The 27711-nt window shown below is 42.4% G+C and overlaps 2 protein-coding genes across 13 annotated transcripts in view; one reads left to right on the top strand and one right to left on the bottom strand.

Annotated features, from left to right (window-relative positions):
* Positions 1–288: 288 nt before the first annotated feature.
* On the bottom strand, positions 289–26619 carry CUNH21orf58 (chromosome unknown C21orf58 homolog). 3 transcript variants are annotated; one of them, XM_039326414.1, is made up of 10 exons: positions 26513–26619; positions 20630–20813; positions 19899–19953; positions 8685–8758; positions 7978–8178; positions 6876–6993; positions 4958–5094; positions 3861–4063; positions 3409–3476; positions 289–2158 (listed from the first exon to the last, which is right to left on the bottom strand). In XM_039326414.1, exons 2-9 carry the CDS (start codon positions 20684–20686, stop codon positions 3434–3436), a joined length of 888 nt encoding a protein of 295 aa, XP_039182348.1. In that variant the 5' UTR covers positions 20687–20813; positions 26513–26619; the 3' UTR covers positions 289–2158; positions 3409–3433. The 3 variants fall into 3 exon arrangements, with proteins under 3 accessions (XP_039182348.1, XP_039182347.1, XP_039182349.1); XM_039326413.1 differs by lacking the exon at positions 26513–26619 and having other exon boundaries at positions 20630–21551; XM_039326415.1 differs by lacking the exons at positions 3861–4063; positions 26513–26619 and having other exon boundaries at positions 20630–21551.
* PCNT (pericentrin) overlaps positions 24905–27711 on the top strand; it is a 138195-nt gene continuing 135388 nt past the window's right edge. For 3 of the 10 annotated variants that reach the window (XM_039326406.1, XM_039326408.1, XM_039326403.1), the window contains exon 1: positions 24907–25656. In XM_039326406.1, the coding sequence (XP_039182340.1) occupies positions 25594–25656 (63 nt within the window). In that variant the 5' untranslated portion in view covers positions 24907–25593. Of the gene's footprint in view, positions 25657–27711 lie in introns of all 10 variants that reach the window. The other 7 variants (XR_005554653.1, XM_039326409.1, XR_005554654.1 and 4 more) reach the window with 4 other exon arrangements.

Below are 27711 nucleotides of genomic sequence, written 5' to 3'. Positions count from 1 at the left end.
GGGCATTGCTGAGGAATAAATTCATGCTCCAAAGCAGAACTCATAAGTGACAGCTTGAGGGCCAAACATGTAGTCCTTGACTTACAACCATTTAGTGACCATACAAAGTTACAGTGGCACTGAAAAAAGTGACTTATAATCAGTTTTCACACTTATGACCATTGTAACATCCCCATGGCCATGTGATCAAAATTTGGATGCTTGGCAACTGGCATGTATTTATGACAGTTGCTCTCTCCTGTGGTCATGTGATCACCATTTGTAACCTTCCCAGCTGGCTTCCAACAAGCAAAGTCAATTGGCGGAGCCAGATTCACTTAATGACTATGATTCACTTAATAACTGCAGTAATTTAACAACTGTGGCAAAAAAGGTCATAAGATGGAGCAAATCTCACTTAACAACTGCCTGATTTTGTTGCTGGTTTTGGTAGCAAAAGGTCATGAACAAAAAAAAAAACAATTTCAAGCCATTTGAGGGGAAAGATTCAGAAAGGATTATTGATGTTTAAACATTAAACAGTTTAAACATGAAGAAACCAGAACCTCCCAAACCCTAACCCTAACCCTGCATAAACTACCTTTAGGGCAAAGGGTGTGTAGCTAAAAGACCGGTGGCCTCTTTATTCTAGCTAAGTCTTATTGACGTGGATACTGTTGTCATGGTATATGAAACAGATAACCTAAAACAGTTGGACAAGAGTTGCTGAGATGCTTGCCTCCGTTAATAAAACAGTAAGGGAGGGGAAAGGTTCACTCATGTGTCCAGGAACCTGACTGTTGTGCAGAGTTTTATAAATCTCTGTATGTTCCAGAAGTTTCTTCTGATTGTGCTTATGGAACTGATGAGAATTATACTCAAAAATATCAGACGACCATCAATTTTATATCTACCATTGGCTCCTGCAGCACTTGCTTAATTATCTACCAAGTGTGATGGAATGTGCATACCTGATGAAGAAGGGGCCTTGGCAAGTGCACTCCAGTTTCCCAAGGAGGAGGCAGGACATAACAGAGAGAAGCCCAAAATAAGCGCTTGTGCAGCCCTGAACTGATGATCGTACCTTGAATCTCTCAGGGTATATCTATTAGATAAGATTATAGCTTTTGTCTGGCAAGATGTTTTCTATTACATGTAAACAAATAAAAAGTTGGACTCAACTGGATTTCACTCTGTTGTTTTGGGCCTTGGGCTTGACAATAAGGAACAATATTGTTTTCAGATAGTAAAGAAGTCTCCCAGCCACTCCTGGTGAGAAGCCCTAGCAGTTTTAAACTTTGAACATTCTGCACATATAACTCGGAATTATTTAACGTGCACAAAACAAAACATATGAGTGCCTCATAGCTTCTCTATTATTATTTTGCAATAGAAGAATTTCTTTGTGAACAGCCAGCAGAATAGTTTTGATTTCTGGGACCCCCTTCTCTTTTGCATATGATGATAGTCTTGCTAGCTAAACCACAACTATTTTCTTCCTATTCTGTCTCATAGAGCTTGTTTTGCTGCTCCTGGTTCCAAACCTTATGCCCTCGGCCTAGTCAATGCACCTTTACAACAGTTCTGGCTTCCTTACTTTTATCACTCGCTTTGTATGACCAAAGCTATTTCCATTGTTTGAGAAGATTTGTGCCATTGTGCTCCATGCTACCCCTTCTTTCCCTTTGTTGGGTAATTAGAGCAATGATTTCCCATCAACTCCTAGTTGGACCACTCCTGTAGACAGCCTTGTCGTGAAAGGCTCTGTTGTTGACATCCTGTGTTAAATGTTGGTAGGTGGATTGAACAATGCACAAAGAAGGTGTATCCATCACTTCCTAAATATTATCATAAGACTGCTGTTATGTAGCCCATAACTGGCATGAGCTTTCAGTATGACCATGGATGCGGGCACTTTTCCCTTCTTTCCCATGGCATTCTTCCTCCTCTTCTATGTCTGTGACATGAATGAACAGGATATGGTGCACATTATTTATCACATGGTATAGGTCAAATAGAATTGATGCATAAGACTGCTGTATCAGGTGGAAATTTTATGCTCGCTGCAATCCCTGTGTTCTCAGCAAATGTGCATAATTTCTGTCTTTCTGCAGTGAAGTGTCAGATGAGAGAGCTCCAATGCTTTTAATCAGGTGTTCATTGCCCCTTTGCAAGCCACCTGTAAGAGAAATCAGTTAGTCTGTATACAATATTTAAGCAAGGTAACAGTGTAGTTCTACAATGATGGAGGGATACAAAGAAAGGAACTAAAAAACTAAATTGAAAAGAGAGTTTATATATACCACTGAAGCTCTCTTTCCTTCTCTCTAGCTCCAAAATCTTGCATCTCATATGGTTCCATGAATAAAATCTTTACAGTGTCAAGTTCATTAATAATTGAAATCAATTACATAATGTATCTTTTTATTGTTTTACTTTTTACTGTGTTTGCATCAGAAGCTTTCTATTAACCACACATTTTTCTGTTACTGTATAAAAATATAAAATAAATAATTCTACAAAGGCAGCATACTAATCTAATTTTAAAATTAAGAATCATAGGTATGGCCAGAGGTAGAATGGTAAACCGTATAAGCTATTCATCATCATCCTAATTCTGGCAGGAAAGGAAATATGTATCCAGAGAAAAGGAAATTACTAAAAATACAACTCCATTCCAGGTAAAAGAAAATTTTCTCAGCTTCTTTTGAGACCAATATTTTATCTAGAATCATTGAGAAGATACATAATACGCTCTCCAATCCATCCAGATGCTATTTTCATTCACATTCTGAACTCAGCAAATACTGCTATGCAAACATGGTGTCGAACACATCAAATGGGGTCTAGTATAAATTCTGTAGTAGAATCTATGGGAACTTACAGCTTTGTCTTTATAAGCTTACATTATCTAATATGCAGATTAGCTCTCCCAAACAGGAGTTCTCTGTCCCAGACGCTCCAGGAGAATCTTAAGTATTACAAAGTGATCAGCTGAACAAAGTTTCATGCAAGAAAACGTAACCAGAACTCCTATGCTATAGGGAAAAGATGCTTGCTGACTTCCTTCCTCAATAGGCGATACAGATTTGGAAATGTCCAAATTCAAGCATGTTGGGCTATAACTCCCATCATGTCTAGCCAAGGTGTTTGTACTTCTATAAATCTAGAGGGGACTTTCCCAGATCCAAGATTGTTCAACTTTATCCTGCCCTCACTTTATGAAAGCAGAAAAGCTCAACAAGATTATGAGAGAAGCCCAATAGGGCAAGTTCACTAACATCACTGTTACGTGGCAATTTGCTGTTAGTTGTGCCTAGTGGAACAATTTAAAAATCTTAAATTTATTGAGTTAGCAGGGAGAAAAAGGCTAATCAGGCAAGCTGACATAGCCCTGATATAAATACAGGAAGTCTACATTCATATTACCTTTTCTATACTGTTGTTATGGAATCTACAAACCCGAAGGTAATCCAAGCAGTCTGTGGGGTGGCACACTTGGGGAAGAAAAATGTGTAATTAGAAATATATATATTTACAGAATGAACTAACTTTATGTGATTTATCTAATTTTTCCTTTTTTAGAGCACCTTTGAGCAATTGAAAATAATTCATATATGACTTGCTGGAGGGAAACTTTTCAAAGGCCGTGAAGGCCTAACATCTGCTTAGAATACTGAAATGAGATTGATACAATGGAATATAACAGAACTTGCTCATCCTGAAAACGTGACTTTTGATATTTCACAACAACTTATTGTTGTTTTTCTGTGATTCTTTATATATACACATACATAAAGAAATATACCTGAACTGGTATGCTGTAAAAAGGGAACAAATAGAACAAATGTCTTAGAAAATTTTGAAACCAATTTTCCTACTGTGGCAAACTCTTGACTTGTGTGTGTGATGCATTGACTGGAATGGGCAGATTATGGACTTCAGATGGGAAACCCTCCAGTTGTGGCCATATGGGGAAGCCACTTTGAGAAGGAATAACTGGTGCTCCTAAAGATGTGTAATGATGATGATGTACAGTTGATGGTTGTGATTTCTCCACTCTTACTGGAACAGGAGCAGTAAGCTGCAGATAAATTTAAAAAGATCAGGATAATATATTAAATACATCAAGTCAAATGATTTAGTGATTCCGATACTGATTTGAAGCTTATGGTTTAAAATCCACTTTTTCTCTTTTGTTTCAGACTCACAAAATACATTAATGAATCGGTGACAAACTTACTTCCCATCATAACAAATTCCACTGAGGGGGGGGGGCAACGTTTCATGTTGCAAAAAGCACAAAACATTTTACTCTATGTTTTCAGCTGTTTTGATTGGAAATGCTAACATATGTTTGAAGTTTGCCAAAACTATTATATGTCTGCATGCAGTTCAAAGAAGTAACTTCAGTACTGAAATTTTTAAGCATTGTAATTGGGAAAAAAGGAGAATTGCCTAAAAAAATTGCTAATCCTCCCTCTCCCCTCCACACACAGCAGAGAGAATGGAGTGGAAGGGATTATAAGAAGTAAGCAGCACACAATGGGGTATACAGCAGGCGGTTTATGTAGTACACTCGTGACTCCTAGTGCCAGTGCATTCCTTTGGATGTAATTCCCCATAATGTGCCTTCCTACTTACTCACTTATAATCCCTTCTTCTCCAATGAATGTAACTAGAAACATGAATTCCCTTCTTGCTAATTATCCCAGCGTTGGGCAGAACATTTAAGAGGTGGGAGAGTGGGGAAAAGAAAAGCGTAGTCCCGGTTGTGTGATTTGCCAGTTAGCCACTATTCTGCTTAATGACAGAGCTGCCAGTCCTAACTGTGGTCCTTAAATGAGAATTACCTGTACACTATAATTAAGAATCTTAATTTGAATGACCCTGACCATTAAAATGATTAGCACACATAAATTTACAGATATGATTCAACTAAAGATTATTACTGAAAGTCCTTTAAAAACATAGTTACCTGTTGTCCATGTTGAAGCATCGGGACCCCATACCCACTAGCTGGTGAATGTGTTAGTGGTAAAGATTTCAGCATCATGTTCTGCATAATGATTTGGTGCATCTGTGCATTTTGCATTAGCATCATTTCTACCATATCTATAAAGGATAAAGGACAATTTAAGCCCACCCTATGGTTATAACGGAGAACATAATGTAATCCAAACGGTGAAGTACAGCCTTTTGAACAGCATAATCTCTTAGATCAATACTCTTTTTTAAAGCAACCAGCCTAGTGTTAGCTGAGCTGCAAAATTTATATTTTAAAAGTACGAACAATAACACATGTTAAGAACTTGAATATGTTACACAATGGACGTACTACATATGTACACAGTGTGCCTCAACAAAGAAGGAAATAATTACTTCAATAATTCCTTTAAGTTTAAAGTCTATAAATGATTCAAAGACTCTGAAGTTTGCTAAGGAAAGAACATTATAAGTATTTCAACTGAATGAAAAAAAATCAAGGTTCCTAACTACTTGCCTACATTATATCAGAGTAATATTAGTTTAGTAGCGCTCTGTATTTAGAATGTGTAGAGTGCTCAAGTATCATCTTTTGTAGCTCCTTAAAGCAGCCACATCTTTGCCACTTTTCTCAGCTATTCTCTAGACCTGTACTGGGTCCCAGGAAAATATGGCATTGGAGAAGCTGAAGACAACTGCCCCGTGCATGCTATTGTGGTAGCCAATTTGATCTAGTGGTTAAGGCATTAGGCTAGAAAGCAAGAGCAAGTGAGTTCAAATCCTGCCTTGGCCAGGAAAGCCAGCTGGGTAGCCTGTAATTCTCTCTCAAACCAGCCCACCTCACAGGATTGTCATTGTGGGGAAAATAGGAGGAGGAAGGTTTGTTGGATATGTTCATGCCTTGAGGTATGTAAAAATAATAAAGGCAGGAAATAAATACATTCTCAAAGGCACCATTCTGCCTTCTGTTGCCTATGCCTGCCATTTTGATGCTGTTGATCCTTCCTGCAGACATCCTTGCCAGTATGGTAAAGTTGTCAGGGAAACTGCCATGAATGGTTTTATTTATTTTCAATGCTACGCTAGTTCAGTTGTGTGACTAAATCTTTTCTGTCCCTTTATTTATATATTTGGATTGTCTGATTGTAATTTAAGATTAGCACTTGTATTGTATGCAGATCTAGATTTCGTGTCACTTGGTGCCATTATCTTATCCACAAGTCCTTGCTTTGTTGCATGTATTAAATTTATCCAGTACATAACACACACATACACAGAGAAGTTATTACAGTAAAGGGTAAAGTAAGCTCCTCTTATTCTATCAGACTAATTCTACAAAGAATCTTTCCATAGCTATCTTTACTTTTTAAATTGCATCCCCAAACTTTATAAGTGGGAAAATTAAAAGAGAATATTTGACACTCTCCATGGCATTTTATTTAAAAGTTGAGACCCAATTTAGTCTAGTGGTTAAGGCACCAGGTTAGAAATTGGCAGACTGTGAGTTCCAGTCCCCAAAGCCAGCTGGGTGATCTTGGGCCAGTCATTCTCTCTCAGCCCTGGGAAGAAGGCAAGGACAAAGCACTTCTGAAAAAACTTTGCCAAGAAAATTGCAGGGGCTTGTTCAGACAGTGTCCAAGAATCGAACACAATTGAAAGAAAAAATCTTGTTAGTCTCCCTGAATCCAACTGATCCTACTCTTGAATTTGGGTACATAGATGGGAACCATATCAACAATCCCATCCATGTTCTGTCCAATGGACTTAATTCTGAGTCAATTTGCATAGAGTTGTAGCTCTGCAGCATACTGTAAGATATATTTCCTAGGACTTGAAGTTAGTTCTACTATATTAAATGAGAGTTATTCCTACATAGTGTACACATAGTTATAGTTTTTGAGCACAAATACCTTCTTTAATATTCCCAGATCTAGGTACTGAAAATGACTGTGGAGATGGAATCTGTGTAATGAGTGGTGGCTGATATGAAGGTATTTGTTGAATTATGGTTGCTGGTTGCTGTGGTAACTTGCAAAAGAAAAAAGATGGAAAAAGAATAGTTAAAGAATAAACCGTAGCTCCATTCTTATATCTGTAGCTGAACTAAGTTAATAGACAACATATTAAACAATTAAAATGTTATACTTACATGGAATTCACTGAGCAAACCAACAGTGAAAGCTAAGAAGAGTTTAATGAAGAAAAGAAAGGCCAGCAAAGCTGTATGTTCTGAAGAATTGTATGCTGATTCGTGAACATTGAAAAGATCATCACAGAAGAAAATCATTACAAAGAAGTGGGAAATTAGATTAGATTTAACAATAGAGGGAGAAATACAACACAAGCATTTTAAATATAACTTATTTTATTTCGTCTTCTATGTTGATAGCTGTCCAGAGCAGCATTTGTAGCAGCCATATAAATTAATTTGATAATATGTAATATAACATAACAACATAAAATAACAATAAACATGTTTATGAGTATTACTTTCCATGTGTTTTCTTCTATTAAAAATGACAGATGGTCATGATTGATACAATTCTAAGAGTTGTATCTAAGGTTTTGGGATCTCAAATTATGCTACTCAAATTGAATGTACCAATGGTAAAGTGCTTTAATGTATACACTGTTGGACCATTCACCAATTAATATGAGGTGTCATCTTCAACTTAATTTGTTAAATTTTGTTAAGTTTTAGTTCATCAGGAATTGCCATTTAATCACGGCACAACAGAGTAATTTGGCCTACTTGATATGCAGAAATCTGCATAGCCTAATATGCAGAAATTAGATAGTGAATATCTTACAGTTCTCATTAACATCTGCAATCAAGATGCTAGTTATAAAATCTGGAACCAACCCTATTCCAATAACATCCCAAGAGATCTTATGAAATCATGATGTACTGGTGAAATAATGTTCCAGACTTGTCACATAATGAAGTTGGTTTTGCTTGGATTAGTTTGATTTTTTTTTATTCCTTCTTGAAATAAAGCAGAAAACACTTACTGTTTGCTGGATAATTCTTGGTTGTTGAGGTATAGGGGGAGGGGGAGGGGGAGGGGGAGCAGGAGGAGGAAGAGGAGGAGGAGGAGGAGAAGGAGGAGGAGGAGGAGGAGGAATTTGGTAGATATGATGTGGCTCCAAGGGCTTTTTATGAATTCTGGGTAAACCTTGTGGTACTGAAAGTTCTTCCAAAAGATTTTGTTCCTATAATACAAAGTATAGTTTTTCTAAACTCATATATTTGCTTAAAGAAAACCAACCTGTAACAAGACAGAAGCTGAAGACATTTCCAGTATATAATCTTTTCTTGCTAAAGACATTAGCAAAAAAATGAACATTAAACTTTTCATTAATTGTACTCAACATATTGGACGGAAATAGATGAGATACTGCACAACTCCACCTCCCAATTTTATCAAACTTTAAAAGTGCTATAAGAGATTTTCCTTTTCAAAAAAAGAATCATGATGCAAAAAATGGGTTTTCTTACCTCCCCTCCCAAATGTATCTACTCAAAATTACTTTGCTTTTCCCTAGAATTTTTACTTTTCTTAAATTTTCACTACACCTTATCTAAACTAAAAATATTAGCTGGCAAAGAACTGAACTACATTATGTTAACATTGTATTAACGTAGTAAAAATGAGCAAAAGGAAGCATATTTTATTCCATTTTTTTAAAGAAAACGATAAGAATTAGGGATATCATACTCTGAGCTGCTGTAGAAGATATTTCCGTCTTCTCAGTGCACTTTGTAAGGCGTAGCCATAATTGTCATAATTTCCTGCAAAAAAAATTGTGGGTGACATTAATATCACATTTAAAAAGGAGTGAAGAGAAAAGACAGAGTAAAACTGGCATATTACTCTTCATGCAGAACAGTCTGAACAACCATTCACTCGTTAGGAGGCAATGGATATCCTGAGCAGCCCGCAGTGTTTCTCAACCTTGACAATTTTAAGGCATGTGGACTTCAACTCCCAGAATTCCACAGCCAGCAAAGCTGGCTGTGGAATTCTGGGAGCTGAAGTCCACATGCCTTAAAATTGTCAAGGTTGAGAAACACTGGAGGCTTTCTCCATTGGGCGAGCACAGGTCGGAACAAGGCACAAGCAAATGTGTTGCTTCTGCTTGGGAGCAGAGGGACCGGAAAGGCTCTAATTCTCCCCAGAACCCCATTTAGATTACTCTCCCATTTGGAAACTGTCACTGCTTCATCTTGGCTGCTGGGAAAGCTCCAAAGGTTCTGTCATATATGCTGATGCTCTACAGACTGTAGCAGGAGGGGATAATAACATCTCCAGTCACTCGCATCCATCCTTTCATGGTAGGAAGTTGTAGCCACTGTAAAAATTGTTGGAAACAGGATGTTCTTTTCTTCTGCCATCCCCAACACCCTCCTTAAAAGAAGTCAAAGCAGCTACTACAAATCTGCACAATTCAAAAATGTATCCCTCCGCTTAAAGAAGATCTTGAAGCTGACATTTGGAGCCCATAGAGAAAGAACTGGGAAAGGAGGGCTTTTGGCAAGGGCTTCTGCAACTCAAAGCCAATCCGTGTTTGTTATTTATTTATTTATTTAACAATATTTGTAATCTATCCCAGATATGATGGTCTCCGAGCAGTTAATAATAAATTATAAACACATTCAACAGATAATAAAAAGTAATAAGAACAATATACAATGTATTAACATACTAAGAAAGAGGTAAGTACTGCTACATGGAGATTTCAGTTTAATGGCACAGGACAGCGCTAGAAGTAGATATGCACAGACCTTCAATCCTAGTGTTAAGTACTTCGTTCGTGTGCAAATGATGAATACACATGGCAAAGTTAAACACTCTTTATTCTCCTTACAACAACACCCGAACGAACGGCAAAAGGCACGCAGGCCTCTTTATGTGTCCAGAGATCCGGACAATGGCAAACAAAGTAACAGAGCGTTTTCACACTTTGCGCATGCGCACAAGGCCGACACCACTCAGTCTGGTCCTGGGCAGCTTTTGGAATGCCCGGGACCAATGCAACGTCCTGAGCCTGCTTTTGCAGGCTCAGGACACAACATCCCTTCTCCCCTAGATGGAACATACCTGCGCACACACATGTACGTCATACCTTGGAAGAGTGTTATATAGTTTCATTAATCAAATGCAAGGAATGTGGAATACTCGAGTCTGCCCTCAGGCAAAACCCCTTCAACTTTGTTCATGCAATAAATGTATCCAAAATCAAAAAAATAATACAAAATAATCTACCCGTCATTCAGGGACCTCATGAACAGAACCCTTGTGACTTGACAGCAACTTCACAAATTCTCTAAGATGTTTGGGTGGGCACTTGGCCCTCTGCGACCTTCTAAGGCCAGGAGAGATTGCCTGACCCACCTGCTCGCCTACCAGGTGAGGCAGGCCAGGGTGTTCCTGCCTTAAATCCCCAGGTGACCCCGGTGAGGGTGCCTGGCCTACCTGCTCACCTACCAGGCTAGGCAAGCCAGGACTTTGCTGCCCCAAATACCCGGTTGATCCGCCCATCTGCTGGCTGGCAGGACCCTCTAAGTCCAAGCCAGCATATCTTGGAGGGGTGGAAATCTCCGGGTCCACAATGGACCCTTCTTGGGAACACTGTCCCTCAAACCCAAGGCCAGCAGATGGAGAGTGCTGGGTAGCGGAAGTGCCCCAGTACTCTGTGGCCCCCAAGCACATGCCCAAGGTGCCAGAGTCAGGAGTCGCCTCCATGGCAACCCCTTTTGCTGGTGACCTCCTTTTGGGAGCAATTGCAGAATTTGACAAGCGCCTATTCTTTTTCTCTTGCTGCTTGTGATTTGTGTGGATACCCCCAGTCAGTCTCCCTGTCTGGAGCACTATCTGACATATATGAATACTGTGGATACCCCCAGTGTGACTCCTTGTCTGGAGTGATTATGGATGTGTGGGATGACCCCCTATCCTGTGAATTCCTGTTAGGAGCACTTGCGGAACCTTGGGATGAATCCCAAATAGCCTCAGTAGCGGCTAGTGATGGCCTGTTGGGCCTGTGAAACTGAGCCTCAGAATGCATGTTATGGTCCTCCTCCCCCCCCCCAGAGCATAGCCAGGAGCGGAAGGGTGAGAATCCAGTCTCCAACGCAGTTGGTCTATGTGTCTGCGAAAAACGTGCCCGTCTCCCAAGGCAACTTCGTATGACAACGGCCCAGAGACCTTGCAGACCACAGCTGTGACCCAGAGATGACCAGGCCCATAGTTTGGTGCCCAGACCGGATCGCCCACATGGAGTCTCCTAGGTGCCCGTGGTTGTGACACCTGTGAAGCCACCCGGTCAGAGTGCAACTTGTCCAGTTTAGTGATGAGGCGGCGGCCTCAGCGGAGTTCAGCAGGGCTCTTCCCTGTGGCAGTGCATGGTGTGGTGCAGTGTGCAAGAAGGAAATCTGCTAACCTGTGATGCCAGTTACCGTAAGTCAGTTTCTTGAGGGCATCTTTGGTGGTGCGCACCATTCTCTTTGCCAGTCCGTTGGAGGATGGGTGGAAGGGAGCCAATGTTGCATGCCGGATCAGATTGGCCTGAAGAAAAGCCTGGAACTCCGAAGAGGTAAATTGAGGGCCAGTATCTGAAACCAGAACATCTGGAAGACCATGTGATGCAAAAATTCCTCTAACACCTGGATGGTCCTGGCAGTAGTAATGGAGGAAACAGGAACAATCTCTAGCCACTTGGAATGGCTATCAACAACCAGGAAGAATTGCCCCTAAAAGGGCCCAGCATAATCTATGCACCCTAGACCATGGGGTTTGAGTTTCCTCCCACCTATGTACTGGTGCCTGAGGCATTTCAGGCTGGGACTGTTGGCACACTTGGCACCCGTGCACCTGGGCCTTGATGGCTTTATCGAGGCCAGGCCACCAAAGATGGCTGCGCACAAGCGCTTTCATCCTGACTATACCAGGATGTCCCTCATGCAGGGAGATCAGGATTCTAGACCTCAATGAGGCTGGGATCACTATCATGCTACCCTATAACAGGCAACCCTTGAAAGTGGAAAACTCATACTTCTTGAGCCAGAAGCTCTGGAACTCAGTATCTGGGCACTTGTCAGACCATCCTGACAATACCCACGTCAGCACGCATGTAAGCGTGTGATCAATGGCAGTTTCTGCAGCCACATCCCTAGCATTGAGGGAAGACTAGGCAACTCCTGAATGGACAGAATATTAATGGCTGGAGCAGGATCTGGCTCCAATTGATTCAGGGGTATAGTCTGCTCAGGCCATCTGCATGACCTATCTCTTTTCCTGGTTTGTGAACTAATGTATAATCATGTGCTGACAGGAAAATGGACCATCTCAGCATACGAGGAGAAATGATATGTGGGGTCTGTTTGTTAGTGGTAAACAAACCCAGCAGAGGCTTATGGTCAGTACAGACCATGAAATGGTGGCCATATTAGAAATCATGAAATTTCTTAATGCCAACCACTATGGCCAAGGCTTCTCTGTCAATTTGAGCGTAATTTCGGTCTGCAGATGACAGAGTCCTTGAATAATAAGCCACAGGGACCTGTGTCCCATCAGCCTTCAGATGGCTGAGTACACCTCCCACCCCATAAGGACATGCATTAAATGCGATGCACACAGGCAGTTGCTCATTGAAATGCGCTAAAACAGCATTAGAAGTGAGCAAGGCCTTAACCTCATTGAAACTCTTGTCATGGACTTTAGTCCACTGCCAAGGAGCCTGCTTGTCTAAGAGCCTGTGTAATGGGTCTGCCACTGCAGCTTTATGTGGGAGAAATGTATGGTAAAAATTTAATAGCCCCAAGAAAGTTGCAGCTCACTCTTAGACTTAGGGCTTGGGGCCTTCTGGATAGCTTGCAATTTAGTTTCAGCAGGGTGAATGCCTTGAGCATCTATCCTGAATCCTAAGAAGTCAGTAGAGATGACTCCTATCTTACATTTATCCTTCTTTAGTTTAAGGCCTGCTTTTCGAAAACGAAGCAAGACAGCCCTTAATCTCTCTGCTAAATTTTGAGATGACTCCCCAGCAATGACGACATCATCAAAGTAGGGACAGACTCCAGGAATACCTCGAAGTGTGCTCTCCATAACACTTTGGAATATGCCAGGGGCTACATTTACCCCAAATTGCAGTCTCTTGACCTTGAAGGCCACCCTGTGAGTTACGAATAGTCTGGGCCTCTGCAGCTGCCTCATTAACAGGTAGCTGTTGATAGGCGTGTGCCAGGTCAAGCTTCGCAAAAATGTGCCCCCCTCCTTTAGGGAGGCCAAAATGTGACTTACCACAGGCACTGGATAAGCGTGCTATTGCAGCGCCTTATTCAGTGTGCACTTGTAGTCTGCACATATACATATGTCCTCATTAGCCTTTAGAGGCATTACTATGGAGGTTTCCCATGGACTTGGATCCATAGGTTCTAGAATGCCCTGCTGGAGCAATTTGTCCAGCTCAGCATCAATCGTGCCTTTGAGGGTAAAAGGTACCCTCCTAGGCTTAACCCTGATGGGCGTGATTGTTGGGTCTAACCGTAGTGAAATTGGAGGCCCCTTGTAGGATCCCAGCTCTGAACTAAACACATCTGCAAACTCCTTGCAGATTTCTGCAAGGCTCAACGTTTGCAAATGGTGCAGCCCAGTTACCTGGATTCCCAGAGCCTGAAACCAATCGAGTCCAATAAGACTCATACATTCACCCCCAACAACCACCACATCTAAGGGACCTTCAAAATCCTTATGCTATACTCTAAGGGTGGCCTCCCACTTAACACACACCATAGAATTATGAAAATCTGTAACTGTTAGATTGGATGGCCTGAGTTTAATTTGAAGGCCACTGCAGCTGCATATCCTTTTGAATGTGTTAATAGAAATAATGGAGAGAGCGGACCCAGTGTCAAACTCCATTGATAAGGGAACCCCTTGCAGCCTTAAGTTAATGGAAAGCTTCTTTTTAAGGGGCTTGTGTGTCCCTGTCCTTAAAATACTCCTGCGCAATGCGCAGAAACCCACCCTATGTTGGCTGGGGATCCTGGTACCTTTCAGACGCAATTCTTCACGAGGTTGGACCTTCTGGCGACCCAAACAGACGGATGTGATGTGGCCTTGCCTGCCACACACTCTGCAATTGGCGGAGTGGAACCTGCAGTCAGCTCGCTTGTGGCGTCCTCCGCACCCGAAGCATTGAAAAGATGCTGGGGCCTTGTCCGGACATTCCTTCTGCCTCCTTTCAGCTGGCTGGTAAAGTCTATCCACCTCTTCTTCAGGATCCGCTTCCGATCCTTCTCGAGCATCCTCTTGATGGATGGTAGCTGTCTCTGGAGGGCTCCTGGTGAGCCGTAGGGTCTTCACAGCCCCGCCTGCTGCTTCCTCAGCTGTCACCTCTCGTAGCGCATCTTGGAAAGAGACATCTTCTTTTGCAAAAATCTTCTGCTGTAAGTCTCTGTTCCTTAAACCACATACGAAGCAATCTCTCAGCCTCTCTTCCAGAACCTTGAACTCACAAGGTCTGGCTGCTCGCCTTAAGGCTGCAATAAAATCCGTAGCAGATTCACCCGGCCTCTGTTCTCTCTGTTATTGCTCACGTGCCTCCAAGCAATAATAAATAACTTTGGCTGGAAGTGTTCCTTTAACATTTTCTTCAAATCAGTATATGTTACTGACTCCGGAGGTGCAGGGGCCACCAGATTCTCTGCAATTTCAAAAGCTTCCTGTTCACAGACACACAAAAGAGTTGCAGCCTTCAAGCCATCTTCTCTAATTTGATTTACTTTGAAGTAATTCTCCACCCTTGCAACGTAGGAATTCCATCTCTCTGGGTGTGAGACATCAAAATCAGACAAACAACCAATCTTCGCCATCATACTATTACTACCTTCACCACTCGCTCCTCTGCAAAATTCTGTTTGGAGAAAGGGTCCTTTAGCTGAGCTCACCCTCCAGTGACGCTATACTGGCAGGCTGGGACGCTGATTCAGATGCTGTCTTCCCTCTTGAGGACTTCCTGGGTAAGTCCTTAAAACTTTCTCTTCAGTTTGCAAAGGATCCCACCTTCGTCGCCAGTGTTAAGTACTTCATTCGTGTGTGAATGATGAATACACATGGCAAAGTTAAACAGCTCTTTATTCTCCTTACAACAACACCCGAACGAATGGCAAAAGGCACACAGGCCTCTTTATGTGTCCAGAGACCCGGACAATGGCAAACAAAGTAACAGAGCGTTTTCGCGCCTTGCGCATGTGCGCAAGGCCGACGCCACTCAGTCTGGTCCCAGGCAGCTTTTGGAATGCCCGGGATCATTGCAACATCTCGAGTCTGCTTTTGCAGGCTCATGACACAACACCTAGATTAATGCTCTTGTTAACATTCTGATAGTTTTAACTTTCATCCTCCACATGTGTAGCAATCAATTAAGTAACCTAATTAATACAAATAAACACAAATAAAATAACATAAAGCTTTGTGTGATAAAAGATTTTTAGGCAGATATTAAATCCAGATGGGATTAATTCTGCAGAATTCTTTATTGACATCTTACTTAATTCCAATATGATGGAAGTTAGCCCCCCCAGAAAGAAATATTAAAAAGGGCAGAAAAATATATTTTTCCTCAAAAGGACTTTTTAAAACCAAACCTGGCCCCAAATCTATCTCTCTGCCCCAAGCAAGACTTTAGCCCTATACAAATGCAGATGTAAAACCATCAGAAAGTTGAAGCCAGAGCAATCAAGAAGACAAAAGAGAAGATCTGCATACCCCACCCAAACTCTAGGAGTCAGCCCCATCACCTGGAAAGCAGGATATGATAATAGAATTAAACCACAGATATCAAGGCCTAGACAAACACTCAGAAACAGCCTCAAGGTTCATGCCACAGGAACAGGAAACTATTCCAAACAAGGCTAGAGGGTATAAAAGCCTACTGCCCCATGTGCTCACTCCTTCTCTCTCCTCTGCACTTTCCTGAAGAACCATCTTTCTGCAATAAACTGTAAACTTCTTCCCAAAGCAGTCGCCATGTTTGCTTATTTATTCCCGGCTTGGATGAACCAGGATGAAGACTTTACTTCTAACAATTTGGCACCCTGAGATGGGACTCCAAGCTAACCTCTCCAATGGACTGAGACTGGTAAGCCCCATCTTGCCGGCAGCAGACCCTCTTGTGTCTGTGGATGGGTTTCCCAGGCCTTGCCCATGTGGAGCTAGGGTAGTAAAGGGAGTTTTGAGAGTTTGAGCTCAAGGGCTGCTTTGGGAAGAAGATGAAGGTGAGTACCTCTAAATTTTAAGTTTAAAGCCCAGGGGAACAAAGAAAATGGGTGTATTTCTGTTTGGGTGAGTGAGAAGACTTTTTTTTCCCAATCACAGTTGGATTTTGCTGCTTCTGGTCTTTCCTAGCCACAGAAAGGATCTGTTTAATTGGCAGAACCTGGAAAGCATGGGGGTTGGCCAGAGCACAGAACCTTTTATTAGGGAAAAGGGAGAGACTGTGTGAAAATGAAATGGAATGAGTGAATGAAAGAATTGGATTTGGGCATCTAGCTGGTAAGGCCCTGTAAGCAAAGCAAAGTTAGGAAATTAAGCCTCAAGAAGGGAGCGGCCACTTACCTCCGAGAGCAAGTGGAGGTGCCCACGGACATTGGAGGCGTCCGTAAACAGTGGTGTGAAGCCGGCCGGTCGAAGAGTAGCCTGTACCTTCTAACGAGGAAACCAGAAGTGTCTCTGCAGACTCCTTTTTGGTCTGAAAACGTGGCAGGATCCCTCAGAGGAGCTGTCCCACGAACTCTGTGAGGGATCCAGAGTGCTCCGTGAGTCCCATTTTTACCGGACTCACAAAGAATCGTGGTGGAAGAAAGAAGTCTCAAAAGGAGGCTTTGACTGTGTAGTGCCCTTTAGCGTCAAGGGAAAATCCCGTCATATAAGAATGGGAGATTCCAATTCAAGGGCTGAGGTAGATTTCCCAGTTGAAAGCTTGCTTGTAGCCTGGGACAGGAATCAGCTTCCTGTCCAGGCCGGAATGGAAAAGAGGTAGGTAAAGAAACTATATGAAAAAAAAAAAATAGACTTTGCTTAGGGCCTTGCTGGGAAACCAATTTGGCTAAATAAAGGTACTTAAAAGGGAAAATAAGAAATAGTGACTCTCTCTCTCTCTCTCTCTCTCTCTCTCTCTCTCTCTCTCTCTCTCCTCTATGCAACCACGTGGTATGTTTAAAATATGTGCCTTCCCTAACTTGAGTTATCTGAAATTTATGGTGGGAATGACTAGGATGTGTAAAACTAAGACTTCTGTTCTCTTGTCTTTGCGTATATATGTTTGTCAAAGTCTGCGTGAGAGGTAAATGTGACTATTAACTGTTTCAAATCCAAAGGAAAAAGAATTTTAAATTCTGCTAGAAATTCTGCTTAAAATAAGCCACAAAAAGGAAATACCTCACTCTGTTTGTCTGGCCAACAAACAGAGTGAAGAAAAAAAATGTGTTTGTTTGTTTGTTTTCCTCTTTCTCTCTGTGTACTCTCAAGAACAGCCTTAAGTTACCAGGAGGGATTGCTTTAAGTTTATCTGTTGGAAACGTTTCACTTGCATTTACTGTATGTGTTTTATCTACCTTTTTCCTGAAAAATGTGTGTCTATCTACAAGAGCCTTTTGAAGCTCAAGTCTGCTTGTGTGGGGAAATAATTTTTTTTACTTTTCGTATCCTATCACTTATTGGTGATGCTACTATGAAACTTTTCTTATCCCAAATATATAAGCATTTCTCAATCTCTAAAATGATGTGGTCTATTTTAGAATAAATGTTCTCCTACCCTTGGCAAGTTGCACATATTAAAATGTTAGGCTTTTAAAATTATTTGGAGTTTTCAGCATTCTCAAGCTGCCTAGCATTTTTTTTCTCCACTTCCTTTCAAGTTGCAAGTTCTTGCCCATAATATGTTGCAAATGGTCAAGTTCAAAGGTGAAACATTTCATTTTGTTGTTCCCCATTTGTCTATGTTTAATAACTGCAGTATTAGTGCCCTTTTCAAACTGCCTGCAAGCTACCCTCCCTTCCAATTCTTTTCCTGTCCTTTGTTCTCCATACCATTTGTCTGCCTCTCCTGGCAGAGTCCACCCAGAAAGGGGGGGAGGGGAGACCTTGTTCTTGTATCTTTCAGCCCTGAAACCCTCTCCCAAGCCTTTGGAAGCAGAACACACAGATCCAGATGCTGCCTCCATCCATTTGAGCCATGGAATTGAGTTTTGAATCCAGCCATCCACTAAAAAGCCACCAAACAATCTGAGTGGAATATCTTCCCAAGTCCTACCATTTACCCAGATGCCTGTGAGAGCTGCAGAAGGAAGGAGTCCTGGAGCCATGTGAAGCCTCAGAAGAGAGAATTAGACTGTGGGGGGAGGGTGGAAACTCATTGTAAACTTTTCTTTCTTGCCCCATTTGTATTGTAACAAGCCAGTTGAATGTATTAATGGAGAGATGGCATTTAGGAATAGGTGGCAGAACAAGTACTGAACACCTTGGACTTCTATCTGGTGGGAGGGAAAATTTATCCAGAATGTTTGTATTGACTATTTTGTAAAAGTGCACACACACACACCATTCAGAATCATACTTGAGTCTATCCCCTCCACCTACCTTTAGTAAAGTTCCTCAGGCTGATTTTTGCTCTATTGCACCAAAGCTTGGAATCAACTTCCAACAGATAACAAGGGGGAGGGAACTAGGCCCCCTCAGATGATTTGCAATTCATATGCCCTGACTAAGGAAGCAACAGGAAAAATCCCAAACTTCAGCCCTGAATATCTTGCACTGGTGAGCCCAGATTGGGATTCCTAGAGCTCAGTATGTGCAATTTAAAGACAATTTAATAGCCTGGCATACTGGCTAACCTCAATTGGGCATTACAAACCTGGATGCACTGAATTAAGAGCTAAGGCAGGAAACAACCCTTGAAATTGGGCAGCCAGTGGTCATGTACTAAGGAAAACCATGGCTGTGAAGAATTTTGGGAGGTATACAAACCTGACTGAAAGCTAAAGGTGATATCCAACATTTGAAAATCATTGGCACAGAATATTGGACACTATAAATTTCTTTTCCACCTAACAAAATTTTGCCCTGACTTTTAGAACTTTATGGGTGCAAGCTCCCCTTTTGGGAGCCACTAAAGGGATCTTTTTCTGCTGCCTCCATTAATGTCTTATTATTATTATTATTATTATTATTATTATTATTATTATTATTATTATTATTATTATTATTTTGCTTAACAGTTTAAAAGCTTGTCTACCAAGTCTCCCTGACCAGATCAATTTTAATGTTGTGCCAATAAGTGTGTCATAAATTTACACACTTAAGGCACAAAGTGGGGATTGATGGAAGTTAGCCCCCCCAGAGAAGAAATATTAAAAAGGGCAGAAAAATATATTTTTCCTCAAAAGGACTTTTTAAAACCAAACCTGGCCCCAAATCTATCTCTCTGCCCCAAGCAAGACTTTAGCCCTATACAAATGCAGATGTAAAACCATCAGAAAGTTGAAGCCAGAGCAATCAAGAAGACAAAAGAGAAGATCTGCATACCCCACCCAAACTCTAGGAGTCAGCCCCATCACCTGGGAAGCAGGATATGATAATAGAATTAAACCACAGATATCAAGGCCTAGACAAACACTCAGAAACAGCCTCAAGGTTCATGCCACAGGAACAGGAAACTATTCCAAACAAGGCTAGAGGGTATAAAAGCCTACTGCCCCATGTGCTCACTCCTTCTCTCTCCTCTGCACTTTCCTGAAGAACCATCTTTCTGCAATAAACTGTAACCTTCCTCCCAAAGCAGTCGCCATGTTTGCTTATTTATTCCCGGCTTGGATGAACCAGGATGAAGACTTTACTTCTAACAAATACAAAAATGCTTTAATTGCTTACTTGTAGAGACGGGTGAGTCAGAGTCATCCAAGTTTTCATGTTCATTTTCTAATTTCTACGGAACAATATAACAGGATTCTTTTTTTAAAAAAATCTATAACTTCTATAATTTTAACATGTTTGTTTCATAATAATAAAAAGGAATCAGCAGGAAATTATCAAACTTTAGATAAACCTTGAATTACATAGAATTCAATTTGCTATTGTGCAGCATAAGGGTAGACATCTCTCTTGGACTGATAGCACCAATGACCTCTGACATCCATTTTCTTTCTTATGAACTTGCTTTACATCTTAACACTAGCCAGCAATCAGCATAATATTGTCCTTAGTAGGGTTTCTTCCACTATATTAACATATTTCTTGAGCAGCCTTCAAGTATATAGAATCTGTGTAATTTTGCCACTTGGTGCCTTCAAAGCAGTTTAGGAAACACAGGCAATAAAAGCAGGATATGGCTGGGCAATACAGTAACATTTATGACAGTAGGGCTTTCTGATAGGGAGGTAGGACTTCAAGACAAGTTGGGGAAAGGCCCAAAGGATCAGGAACTCTTGATTAAAGGTACACTTTCATGCATACATAGCATTCTTGACATGTTCAGTATGACACAGCTAACAGCTATTTGAATTGCAAAATCTCCATTTTAATTGATAGGGTTTTTTCCATCCTTTTTTGCCCTATTAGTGGATAGTTAATGCTTGGATATCATTGTAGAAAAGTCAGCTTACCTTTTCAAGGAGTTTGAGCTTCAGACGGGTCATGTGATCAGCCACATCAGATTCCATCACTGGGGGAAAATTCCAAGGTAAGTTGTGGGTGGTAAGCTACATTATTTTGAATATGGGTTACCTTTCTCTCTCTGCAGCTTCGTTATGAGTTTCCATGTATTTTTTCTTCAGCAAGAGGTTCAGGCTGTGGTTACAGGGAAAACAGAAACTTCTTATACTGTATCATGTCTTTTGCAATGTACACTCAACATGGTTGCTAAGATATTGTTTCACTAGAACAATAGCAATATTTTCTTTAAGGTTGCTGACTCTTCCAGTGCAAGTTTAATGTGCCCAACCCTGTGCGTTGCTAACACCCTTCTCTGAATAACTCTGTTAAGCCTAGGGAATGAGTTAGCTTCACATCTGTTGGTCATAATTTAAACAATATGTATTTCCAAGGATTAGTATTCACCTGGCTCATACAATAATCAGAGAAAGACAAAAAAACAAATCAAAAAAATGGGTGAGGCTATCCATTGTGGCTCTATAAATTCAAATTTCAACCCCAAATTTTAACTATAGTTAAAAATATTCCCTGAAATCTCATACTACGACCAATATTTGGCAAGATAAAGCACCAGCTTATGTTCATTAAAAACATGATTTAAGAAATCAAAGATAAATAGAATGAAGGTTCTATAGATATGCTGTAGATTAACTTAAAGCAGATTTGATCAATAACAAGTAATAATATATCAAGGTCACTATGACTTAGGTCTCCAAATTTGTTTCAGTGTCTGGCCAATCACAGATAAAATATAAACTAGTTCCAAGCAACAAAATGTACCAATTAATAATTAAAATATTATTAAGGTGACCAACCGTCCTCCTTTAGAGAGGACAGTCCTCCTTTTGTGAGTTCTGTCCTCCCTCGAAAAGTGTCCCCCTACATATCCTCCTTTTTGATATTTGAAGACTAATCTGCAGGGCTTTTTTTTTCTCATAGAACGCTCAGAACTGCGTTCCGGCACCTTTTTTGATGTTTTTTTTTTCAACTTTTGCATGAGCTGTGCTATTCCCACTACTGGCTTTCGAAAGCCAATAGGAATTGCTGCTGAGCGCGCCAAAACACCCGGTCGGCAAACTTTGCACATGTAAGTTGTCTGCAGCGAAGGCGAATTGGCAGGAACTTTGCACCCCTCCCTATTACCCAACTACACCATCTCCTATTTAGTCCCGAAGATACCTGGAGGAGACAGGAGCAGCGACGCCACAGTAACTTTCTCTTGATCTTCGGCCCTGCTAGGGCAATAACGGCTGCGGGCTCAAGAGGCAGGGGAGGCGGGGCTGCTGCTGCAGGCTGCCCCCCGTGCTGTGGAAGCCATGGGGCCTGCTCTACACGGGGCTGCGCAGGATGGGCGGTGGTGCTGGCGGGGCGGCTGCAGGCGGGGTGTGTTGATGGCGGGGTGCCCCCTAGGGCCGGAGCTGGCGCAGCTGGTGCTTTGGGAGCCACAGGGCCCAATGTACACAGTGGGGCAGCAGTGCTGGCAGGGCGGCTGCAGGCAGGGGCGCAGCATGTAAGCATAATTACAATGTAAAATGTTATTGTTACAAATGTTTTTTATTATGTATTTATCATATTATAGTGTATTCTGTATTATTGTTGCAATGAATAAAATGTTTCTTTTATTTATATTTTTTTCTTCAATTTATTTGTGTCCTCCTTTTCATTGTAACAATGTTGGTCACCTTAACATTATTGCTTCAAAAACCATTCTATCTCATATGGCCTAAAGCAGTGGTTCTCAATCTGTGGGTCAGGACCCCATTTGGGGTCGAATGACCATTTCACGGGGGTCGCCAAACAATGCAGTCCGCCATTTTTTCCTCCCTTTTCCTTAGCTGTGCTACTCCCTTTTATTCTATTGGCTTTTGAAAGCCAATAGAATAGACTCTCTTGAATAGAGTCTAATTCTATTGGCTTTCAAAAGCCAATAGGAATTGTCCAGGCTATCTCTGCCCTGCTGAGCCCGCCAAAAGTCCCATTCTGCAAACGGTACTGCAAGTTGTCTGCAGCGAAGGTGAGCTGTCTGGAAGCTTCCACCCCTCCCTGCTGAGCAACTACTAAAAATGTAAGTAAAAGAGGACCAGGGGTGGGAGGTGGGAGGCTGGCGGGCGCAGGAAGGGTTGCTGGCGCGCGTGGGGCCCGGCGGGTGCCTTACCTCCCTTGGGCTGGGCCAGCTGGTGGCCCAGCCAGTGGTCGGCCTGCTCCGTCTCTGCCGCTTGCCAGCTACGCCTCGGCTGGCGCAGGGGGCGGCACCACGCATGTGCGGCGCTCCCGGGCAGGGAAAGTCCTTGACTTAGACCAGTTGGGTAGTCCTCAACTTACGACCGGTTGGGGGTCGCGGCATTAAAAAGGTTGAGAACCACTGGCCTAAAGTAATTGTTTTTAGCCCAGGATAGCTAACTAAAAAATTATTGTAAAGACAGAGTATGTGAAAAATACTTTCCTACATTATTAATTAGAAATCTAGTCAGCACATTCACATCTGAGATTGTATTTATCCATTATATTTTTTATGTATGTGTGTGTGTGTGTGCGCGCGCGCCTTTGAATCAGTATTGACTCCTAGTGACTGGTTGGATAACCCTGCAGTTTTCTTGCTAATATGTTTTCAGCAGTGATTTGCCATTGCTTTCTTCCTAGGGCTATGAGGGAGTGACTAGCCCAAGGTCACTCATTTGGCTTTGTGCCTAGGGTGGTACCAGAGCTCACCAGTCTACCAGTTTCTAGCCTAATTCCTTGGGTGGGCAGAAGTCAAAAAAGACTTGAAGGTACATTTCCCCCACTAACTTAAATACAGTACTATATATACACAACTAGGAAAAATATATAGTACTGTATTCATAATCTTTCACCAGCAACATTTAAAAATGTATCTGGAACGAGTTCACAAATGTTTAATAACATTTCTCAGTCAGAAATGGTGCTATTCCAATTTTTTTTCACGTTTATACAGTTTTCTTAGGTAACGGATCTTCATATACAAGTTATAACATAGTTTTCAGATAGTGGAGTTTCCACAACAGGGCTTGAATTTTATTCAACAGAGCCTGAAAAATGCTTGGGATTAGTTATTACAGTTCTCTGGCTTCAGAGACTTCTTATTCAAACACATTGCAATAACTCTAACAGAGTTGTGTTATGTCCTGAAACTAGTTAATTAACCCTTCCTATTAAATATGTGAAGATATGAAATAATGAGAAGATATATGGGTGAACTGAAGGTTACGTTCATCAATTCAACGAAACAGTGTTTAAAACATATTGGTAGTCTGACTTGTAGAAATCATGATTGCCAGTGAGACTGCGAATTCTAGACTTGTTCTAAGCACAAAACTCAGCCAATAAGGAAACAGCAAACCAGTTCTGACAGTTCTGAACATCTTGCCCAGGAAAACAAGGAATTGTCTGAAGGGTGGCCAGGAGTCAAAAAACAACTTGAAGGTACTTTGCCCCCACTAACTTAAGTACAGTACTACTGATATACTCTGCCAGGGATGATATATAGTACTGTAATTTCTCCTTGGTTTCATGGCAAAAGCCTACTTAAAATTCTGTTTTGACAGATAAAATCAGTTTGATCACCGATTTTGGCAATAAAAAGTACTATCAAAATTTACAATTAGGGCCATTGAAATAGTACTAATAGTATGAACTATTTCAATTAGTACAGAAGCAGAATGCAGCTTCAGTGCTGTAAACAAAAAAAGCTCACTCTTGATATATAGCATATCCAATCTCACATTTGTAAGAAAAATCTATCAAACACTTCAATGCCAAACTAACAAATGTGCAATGAACAGAGTCGGTTCCAGGTCTTTTCAGGGAAGAAATACATAAGCCATAAAGGAAACAGCAGCTGTTCCACTCTATAGTTATCATTTTTTGCTGATTAGTGCTGGAGAAAGGAGAAACGTCCGTTTTTCTTAAGATGAATTTTCTTTGTTTAACAGAGGAAAAGAGCTTGATTCGTAAACATCAAAGAGTTAAAATCTACGCCGCTGCCTTTTCCCCTTCCTGTTACCAAGCGGCTCTTCTACATGGAGGAAATCCGTTTTCGCTTCGCTGTACTGTATTAATGGAGCTCTGAGAGCGAAGGCGGGGAGTAAAATTTAAAACTAAACCAGAGACTGCGCAATATGTTCTCCTGGATCAAGTTACGGTCGTGAGTTTTCTTTGGGGAGCTGCCCGCTTGTGTGATACAGAAAAATAAAGAGTTAGAACTCAATTCTTAGAGAGGAAAATTATTAACATTTAATGTATTGGAGGAAAGTGAAATATGCCCATTGTTAACTAGGAATCCTTGCAGCTGTGATAGCGAAAAAAATGTAGCGCAATGCTATTCTTTCCAACTCCTAGGATGGCTTACAAGGGTAAAAAATAATATAAACAGAAAACTACTATAGAAACGGCCGTGTCAAAGACTTCCGAGTGCACAATCGGCAGAAAAAGGCTCGTATGAATTTAGTATATAACTTTCTTTCAGAGACCGTTCAGACTCCATCTTTTGTATACAGTATTGAGGCCTCTAGACGCGTTGCAGTTTCGAAATTTTGAAAATGGAAATCAAAAGAAAGCTTCTCCTCCCACACACACACACCCCGAGGACCGTAAAAGAGCTTCGGAGTTCCTAAGTTCTACGTGTGTCAGATACACATACATCTTCTCCCCATTCGGCGGTTACGTTCCGGAAGCTCCGCCGCGAGCTCAGTTTGGAGCGCCGCGCTTTGCTGCTGACTCCTTACTGGTTCCCGGCGCTCCAATACTTGGCGCCGAGGCTGCTTGGCTTGGGCTTCGCTGGGCACCTGGGTGGGAGGGGCGCCGGATGACGTCAAAGGAGCCCATTGGCTGAAAGTTGAAGGCTTCCGCTGGTTGCGCGACCGTTGCTGGCCGATAGTTGTAAGGTCGTTCGTTGGGCATGGAAGGGGGAGATCCTGCAGGAGTTCGAGATGCTGCTGGCAGCCCCTGCGGTCCTTCCGAGGTGCGTTGCTTTCCGCTGCTCTGTGGCCGGGTGTCGCAGATGCTTATTTTCCGAGCTGCCTGGGGGAGCGGGGAAAGGCTCCATCCTGAGGGTCCGAGGTCTGTGGTGTGCCGGATGAAGAAGGGTCCTTCTGGCCGCCCCAGGTGTGAGAAGCCTGTCTGCACGGCGCATGGTTCTTCCCCCTTTAGGGGGTTGGCCGAAACCCTGGCTCAATGTAGTAGCAATTCCCGCATTCTTAGGAGGTTCTGTTTCTTCAGCTGGCCTTTCATTCACAAAGGACGATTTCCCCACCTCCCTTTAGGGGCAGCTGGCAGCTCTTCATCGCTTAAATGTGTGTGGGCGCACTACATCAGGGTTCTGATCCAAACAAGAGATTTGCTTTATTCCTGTTTGTCACAGACAGATTAACTCCAAAGACGGATTAATAATCAAATTATTTATTCTTCAGGAATCTCTAAGCCAGTGGTGGTGAACTTATGGTATGGGTGCCAGAGGTGGCACTCAGAGCCCTCTCTGTGGGCACGCATGCCATCGTCCCAGTCCTAGGCCTTCAGCTGGGTTTTATAAACCCTTTTTGCTTTAGGCCTCTGCCACCGTGTGCAAAAAAAAAGGTTCAATCAGTCAATTTCAACTTCTTGTGAGAAAAAAAAATCTTGCATAGTTGGAATTGATTGATTTAACTTTTTAATCCCACCCAGCCTGCCATTACCACTGCAGCCACGCCCACCCAATGGCCACACTCACCCAACGGACTACACCCACCCGGCACCTGACCATACGTAAATGGGTTTTGGATTGCAGTTTGGGCACTTGGTCTCTAAAAGGTTTGCCATCACTGCTCTAAGCAATAACTCACAGTTAAGAAGAGTTCTTCTGAGGCACCTATCATAATATGTCTGATCTTGTGTAAAAAATTAAAGGTAGATTCACCCCATGTTTGTAGGGAGCAAAGGCATCGTAGCTGTGCCACACAGAAACTTTTCATACTGGCACATAGCCAGCAAATCCTGTCATAAACCATTGAAGCCCCTCCCAATGACTAGTTAAGACATAGAACTGACCAATTAGAACACAGATATAACCATGTAATAACTAAACTACATTTCCCAGAAGCCATCTCTTGAGACAGGATTTAACCCCTTAAATGCTACTTATATATGCTCTGGCCAGATGGTTACATTAAGGTGACCAACCGTCCTCCTTTTGGGAGGACAGTCCTCCTTTTGTGAGTTCTGTCCTCCCTCGGAAAGTGTCCTCCTAAATGTCCTCTTTTTCTATATTTGAAGACTAATCTGCAGGGCTTTTTTTCCCACATAGAACGCTCAGAAGATGTTCTGGGACCTTTTTTTGATGGTTTTTTTTTTCAACTTTTGCATGAGCTGTGCTACTCCCCCTATTGGTTTTTCAAAGCCAATAGGAATTGCTGCTGAGTGCGCCAAAACACCCGGGCAGTAAACTTTGCAAGTGCAAGTTGCAGGAACTTTGCACCCCTCACTGTTACCCAACTACACCATCTCCTACTTAGTTCCGAAGATAGCTGGAGGAGACTGGAGCGATAAGTTTCTCTTGATCTTTCCTGTTCGATTCTAGACGGGGATGCACAGGGTAGGCGGTGGTGCTGGAGGGGCAGCTGGGAGGGTAGCTGCAGGGCCGGAGCTGGCGCGGCTGGTGCTTTGCGAGCTGCGGGGCCGGCTCTACGGGGATGCGCAGGGTGGGCAGTGGTGCTGGGGGGGCAGCTGCAGGGCTGGGGCAGCTGGTGCTTTGCCTTTGCGAGCCGCGGGACTGGCTCTATGGGGATGTGCAGGATGGGCAGTGGTGCTGGGGGGGCAGCTGCAGGGCTGGGGCGGCTGGTGCTTTGCCTTTGCGAGCCGCGGGACTGGCTCTACGGGGATGCGCAGGGTGGGCGGTGGTGCTGGGGGCAGCTGCAGGGCCGGAGCCGGTGCGGCTGATGCTTTGCCTTTGCAAGCCGCGGGGCCAGCTCTACGGGAATGCACAGGGTGGGCGATGGTGCTAGGGGGCGGCTGCAGGGCCGGAGCCAGCTCGGCTGTGAGCCGC

Source organism: Crotalus tigris, unplaced genomic scaffold (assembly GCF_016545835.1).
Source record: "Crotalus tigris isolate CLP2741 ecotype Arizona unplaced genomic scaffold, ASM1654583v1 scf7180000024340.7048381, whole genome shotgun sequence".
Classification (NCBI taxonomy): Eukaryota; Metazoa; Chordata; class Lepidosauria; order Squamata; family Viperidae; genus Crotalus; species Crotalus tigris.
The sequence above is the reverse complement of the archived record's forward strand: the minus strand, read 5'-3'. Positions and strand labels throughout refer to the sequence as shown.

Coding starts and splice junctions, on each gene's coding strand:
- CUNH21orf58 (XM_039326414.1), bottom strand. CDS start 20,686: ATGGAATCTGATGTGGCTGATCACATGACCCGTCTGAAGCTCAAACTC. Junction 19,954..20,629: donor AGCTCAAACTCCTTGAAAAG/GTAAGCTGACTT, acceptor ATTGTTCCGTAG/AAATTAGAAAATGAACATGA. Junction 8,759..19,898: donor TGACTCACCCGTCTCTACAA/GTAAGCAATTAA, acceptor TTTTTTTTGCAG/GAAATTATGACAATTATGGC.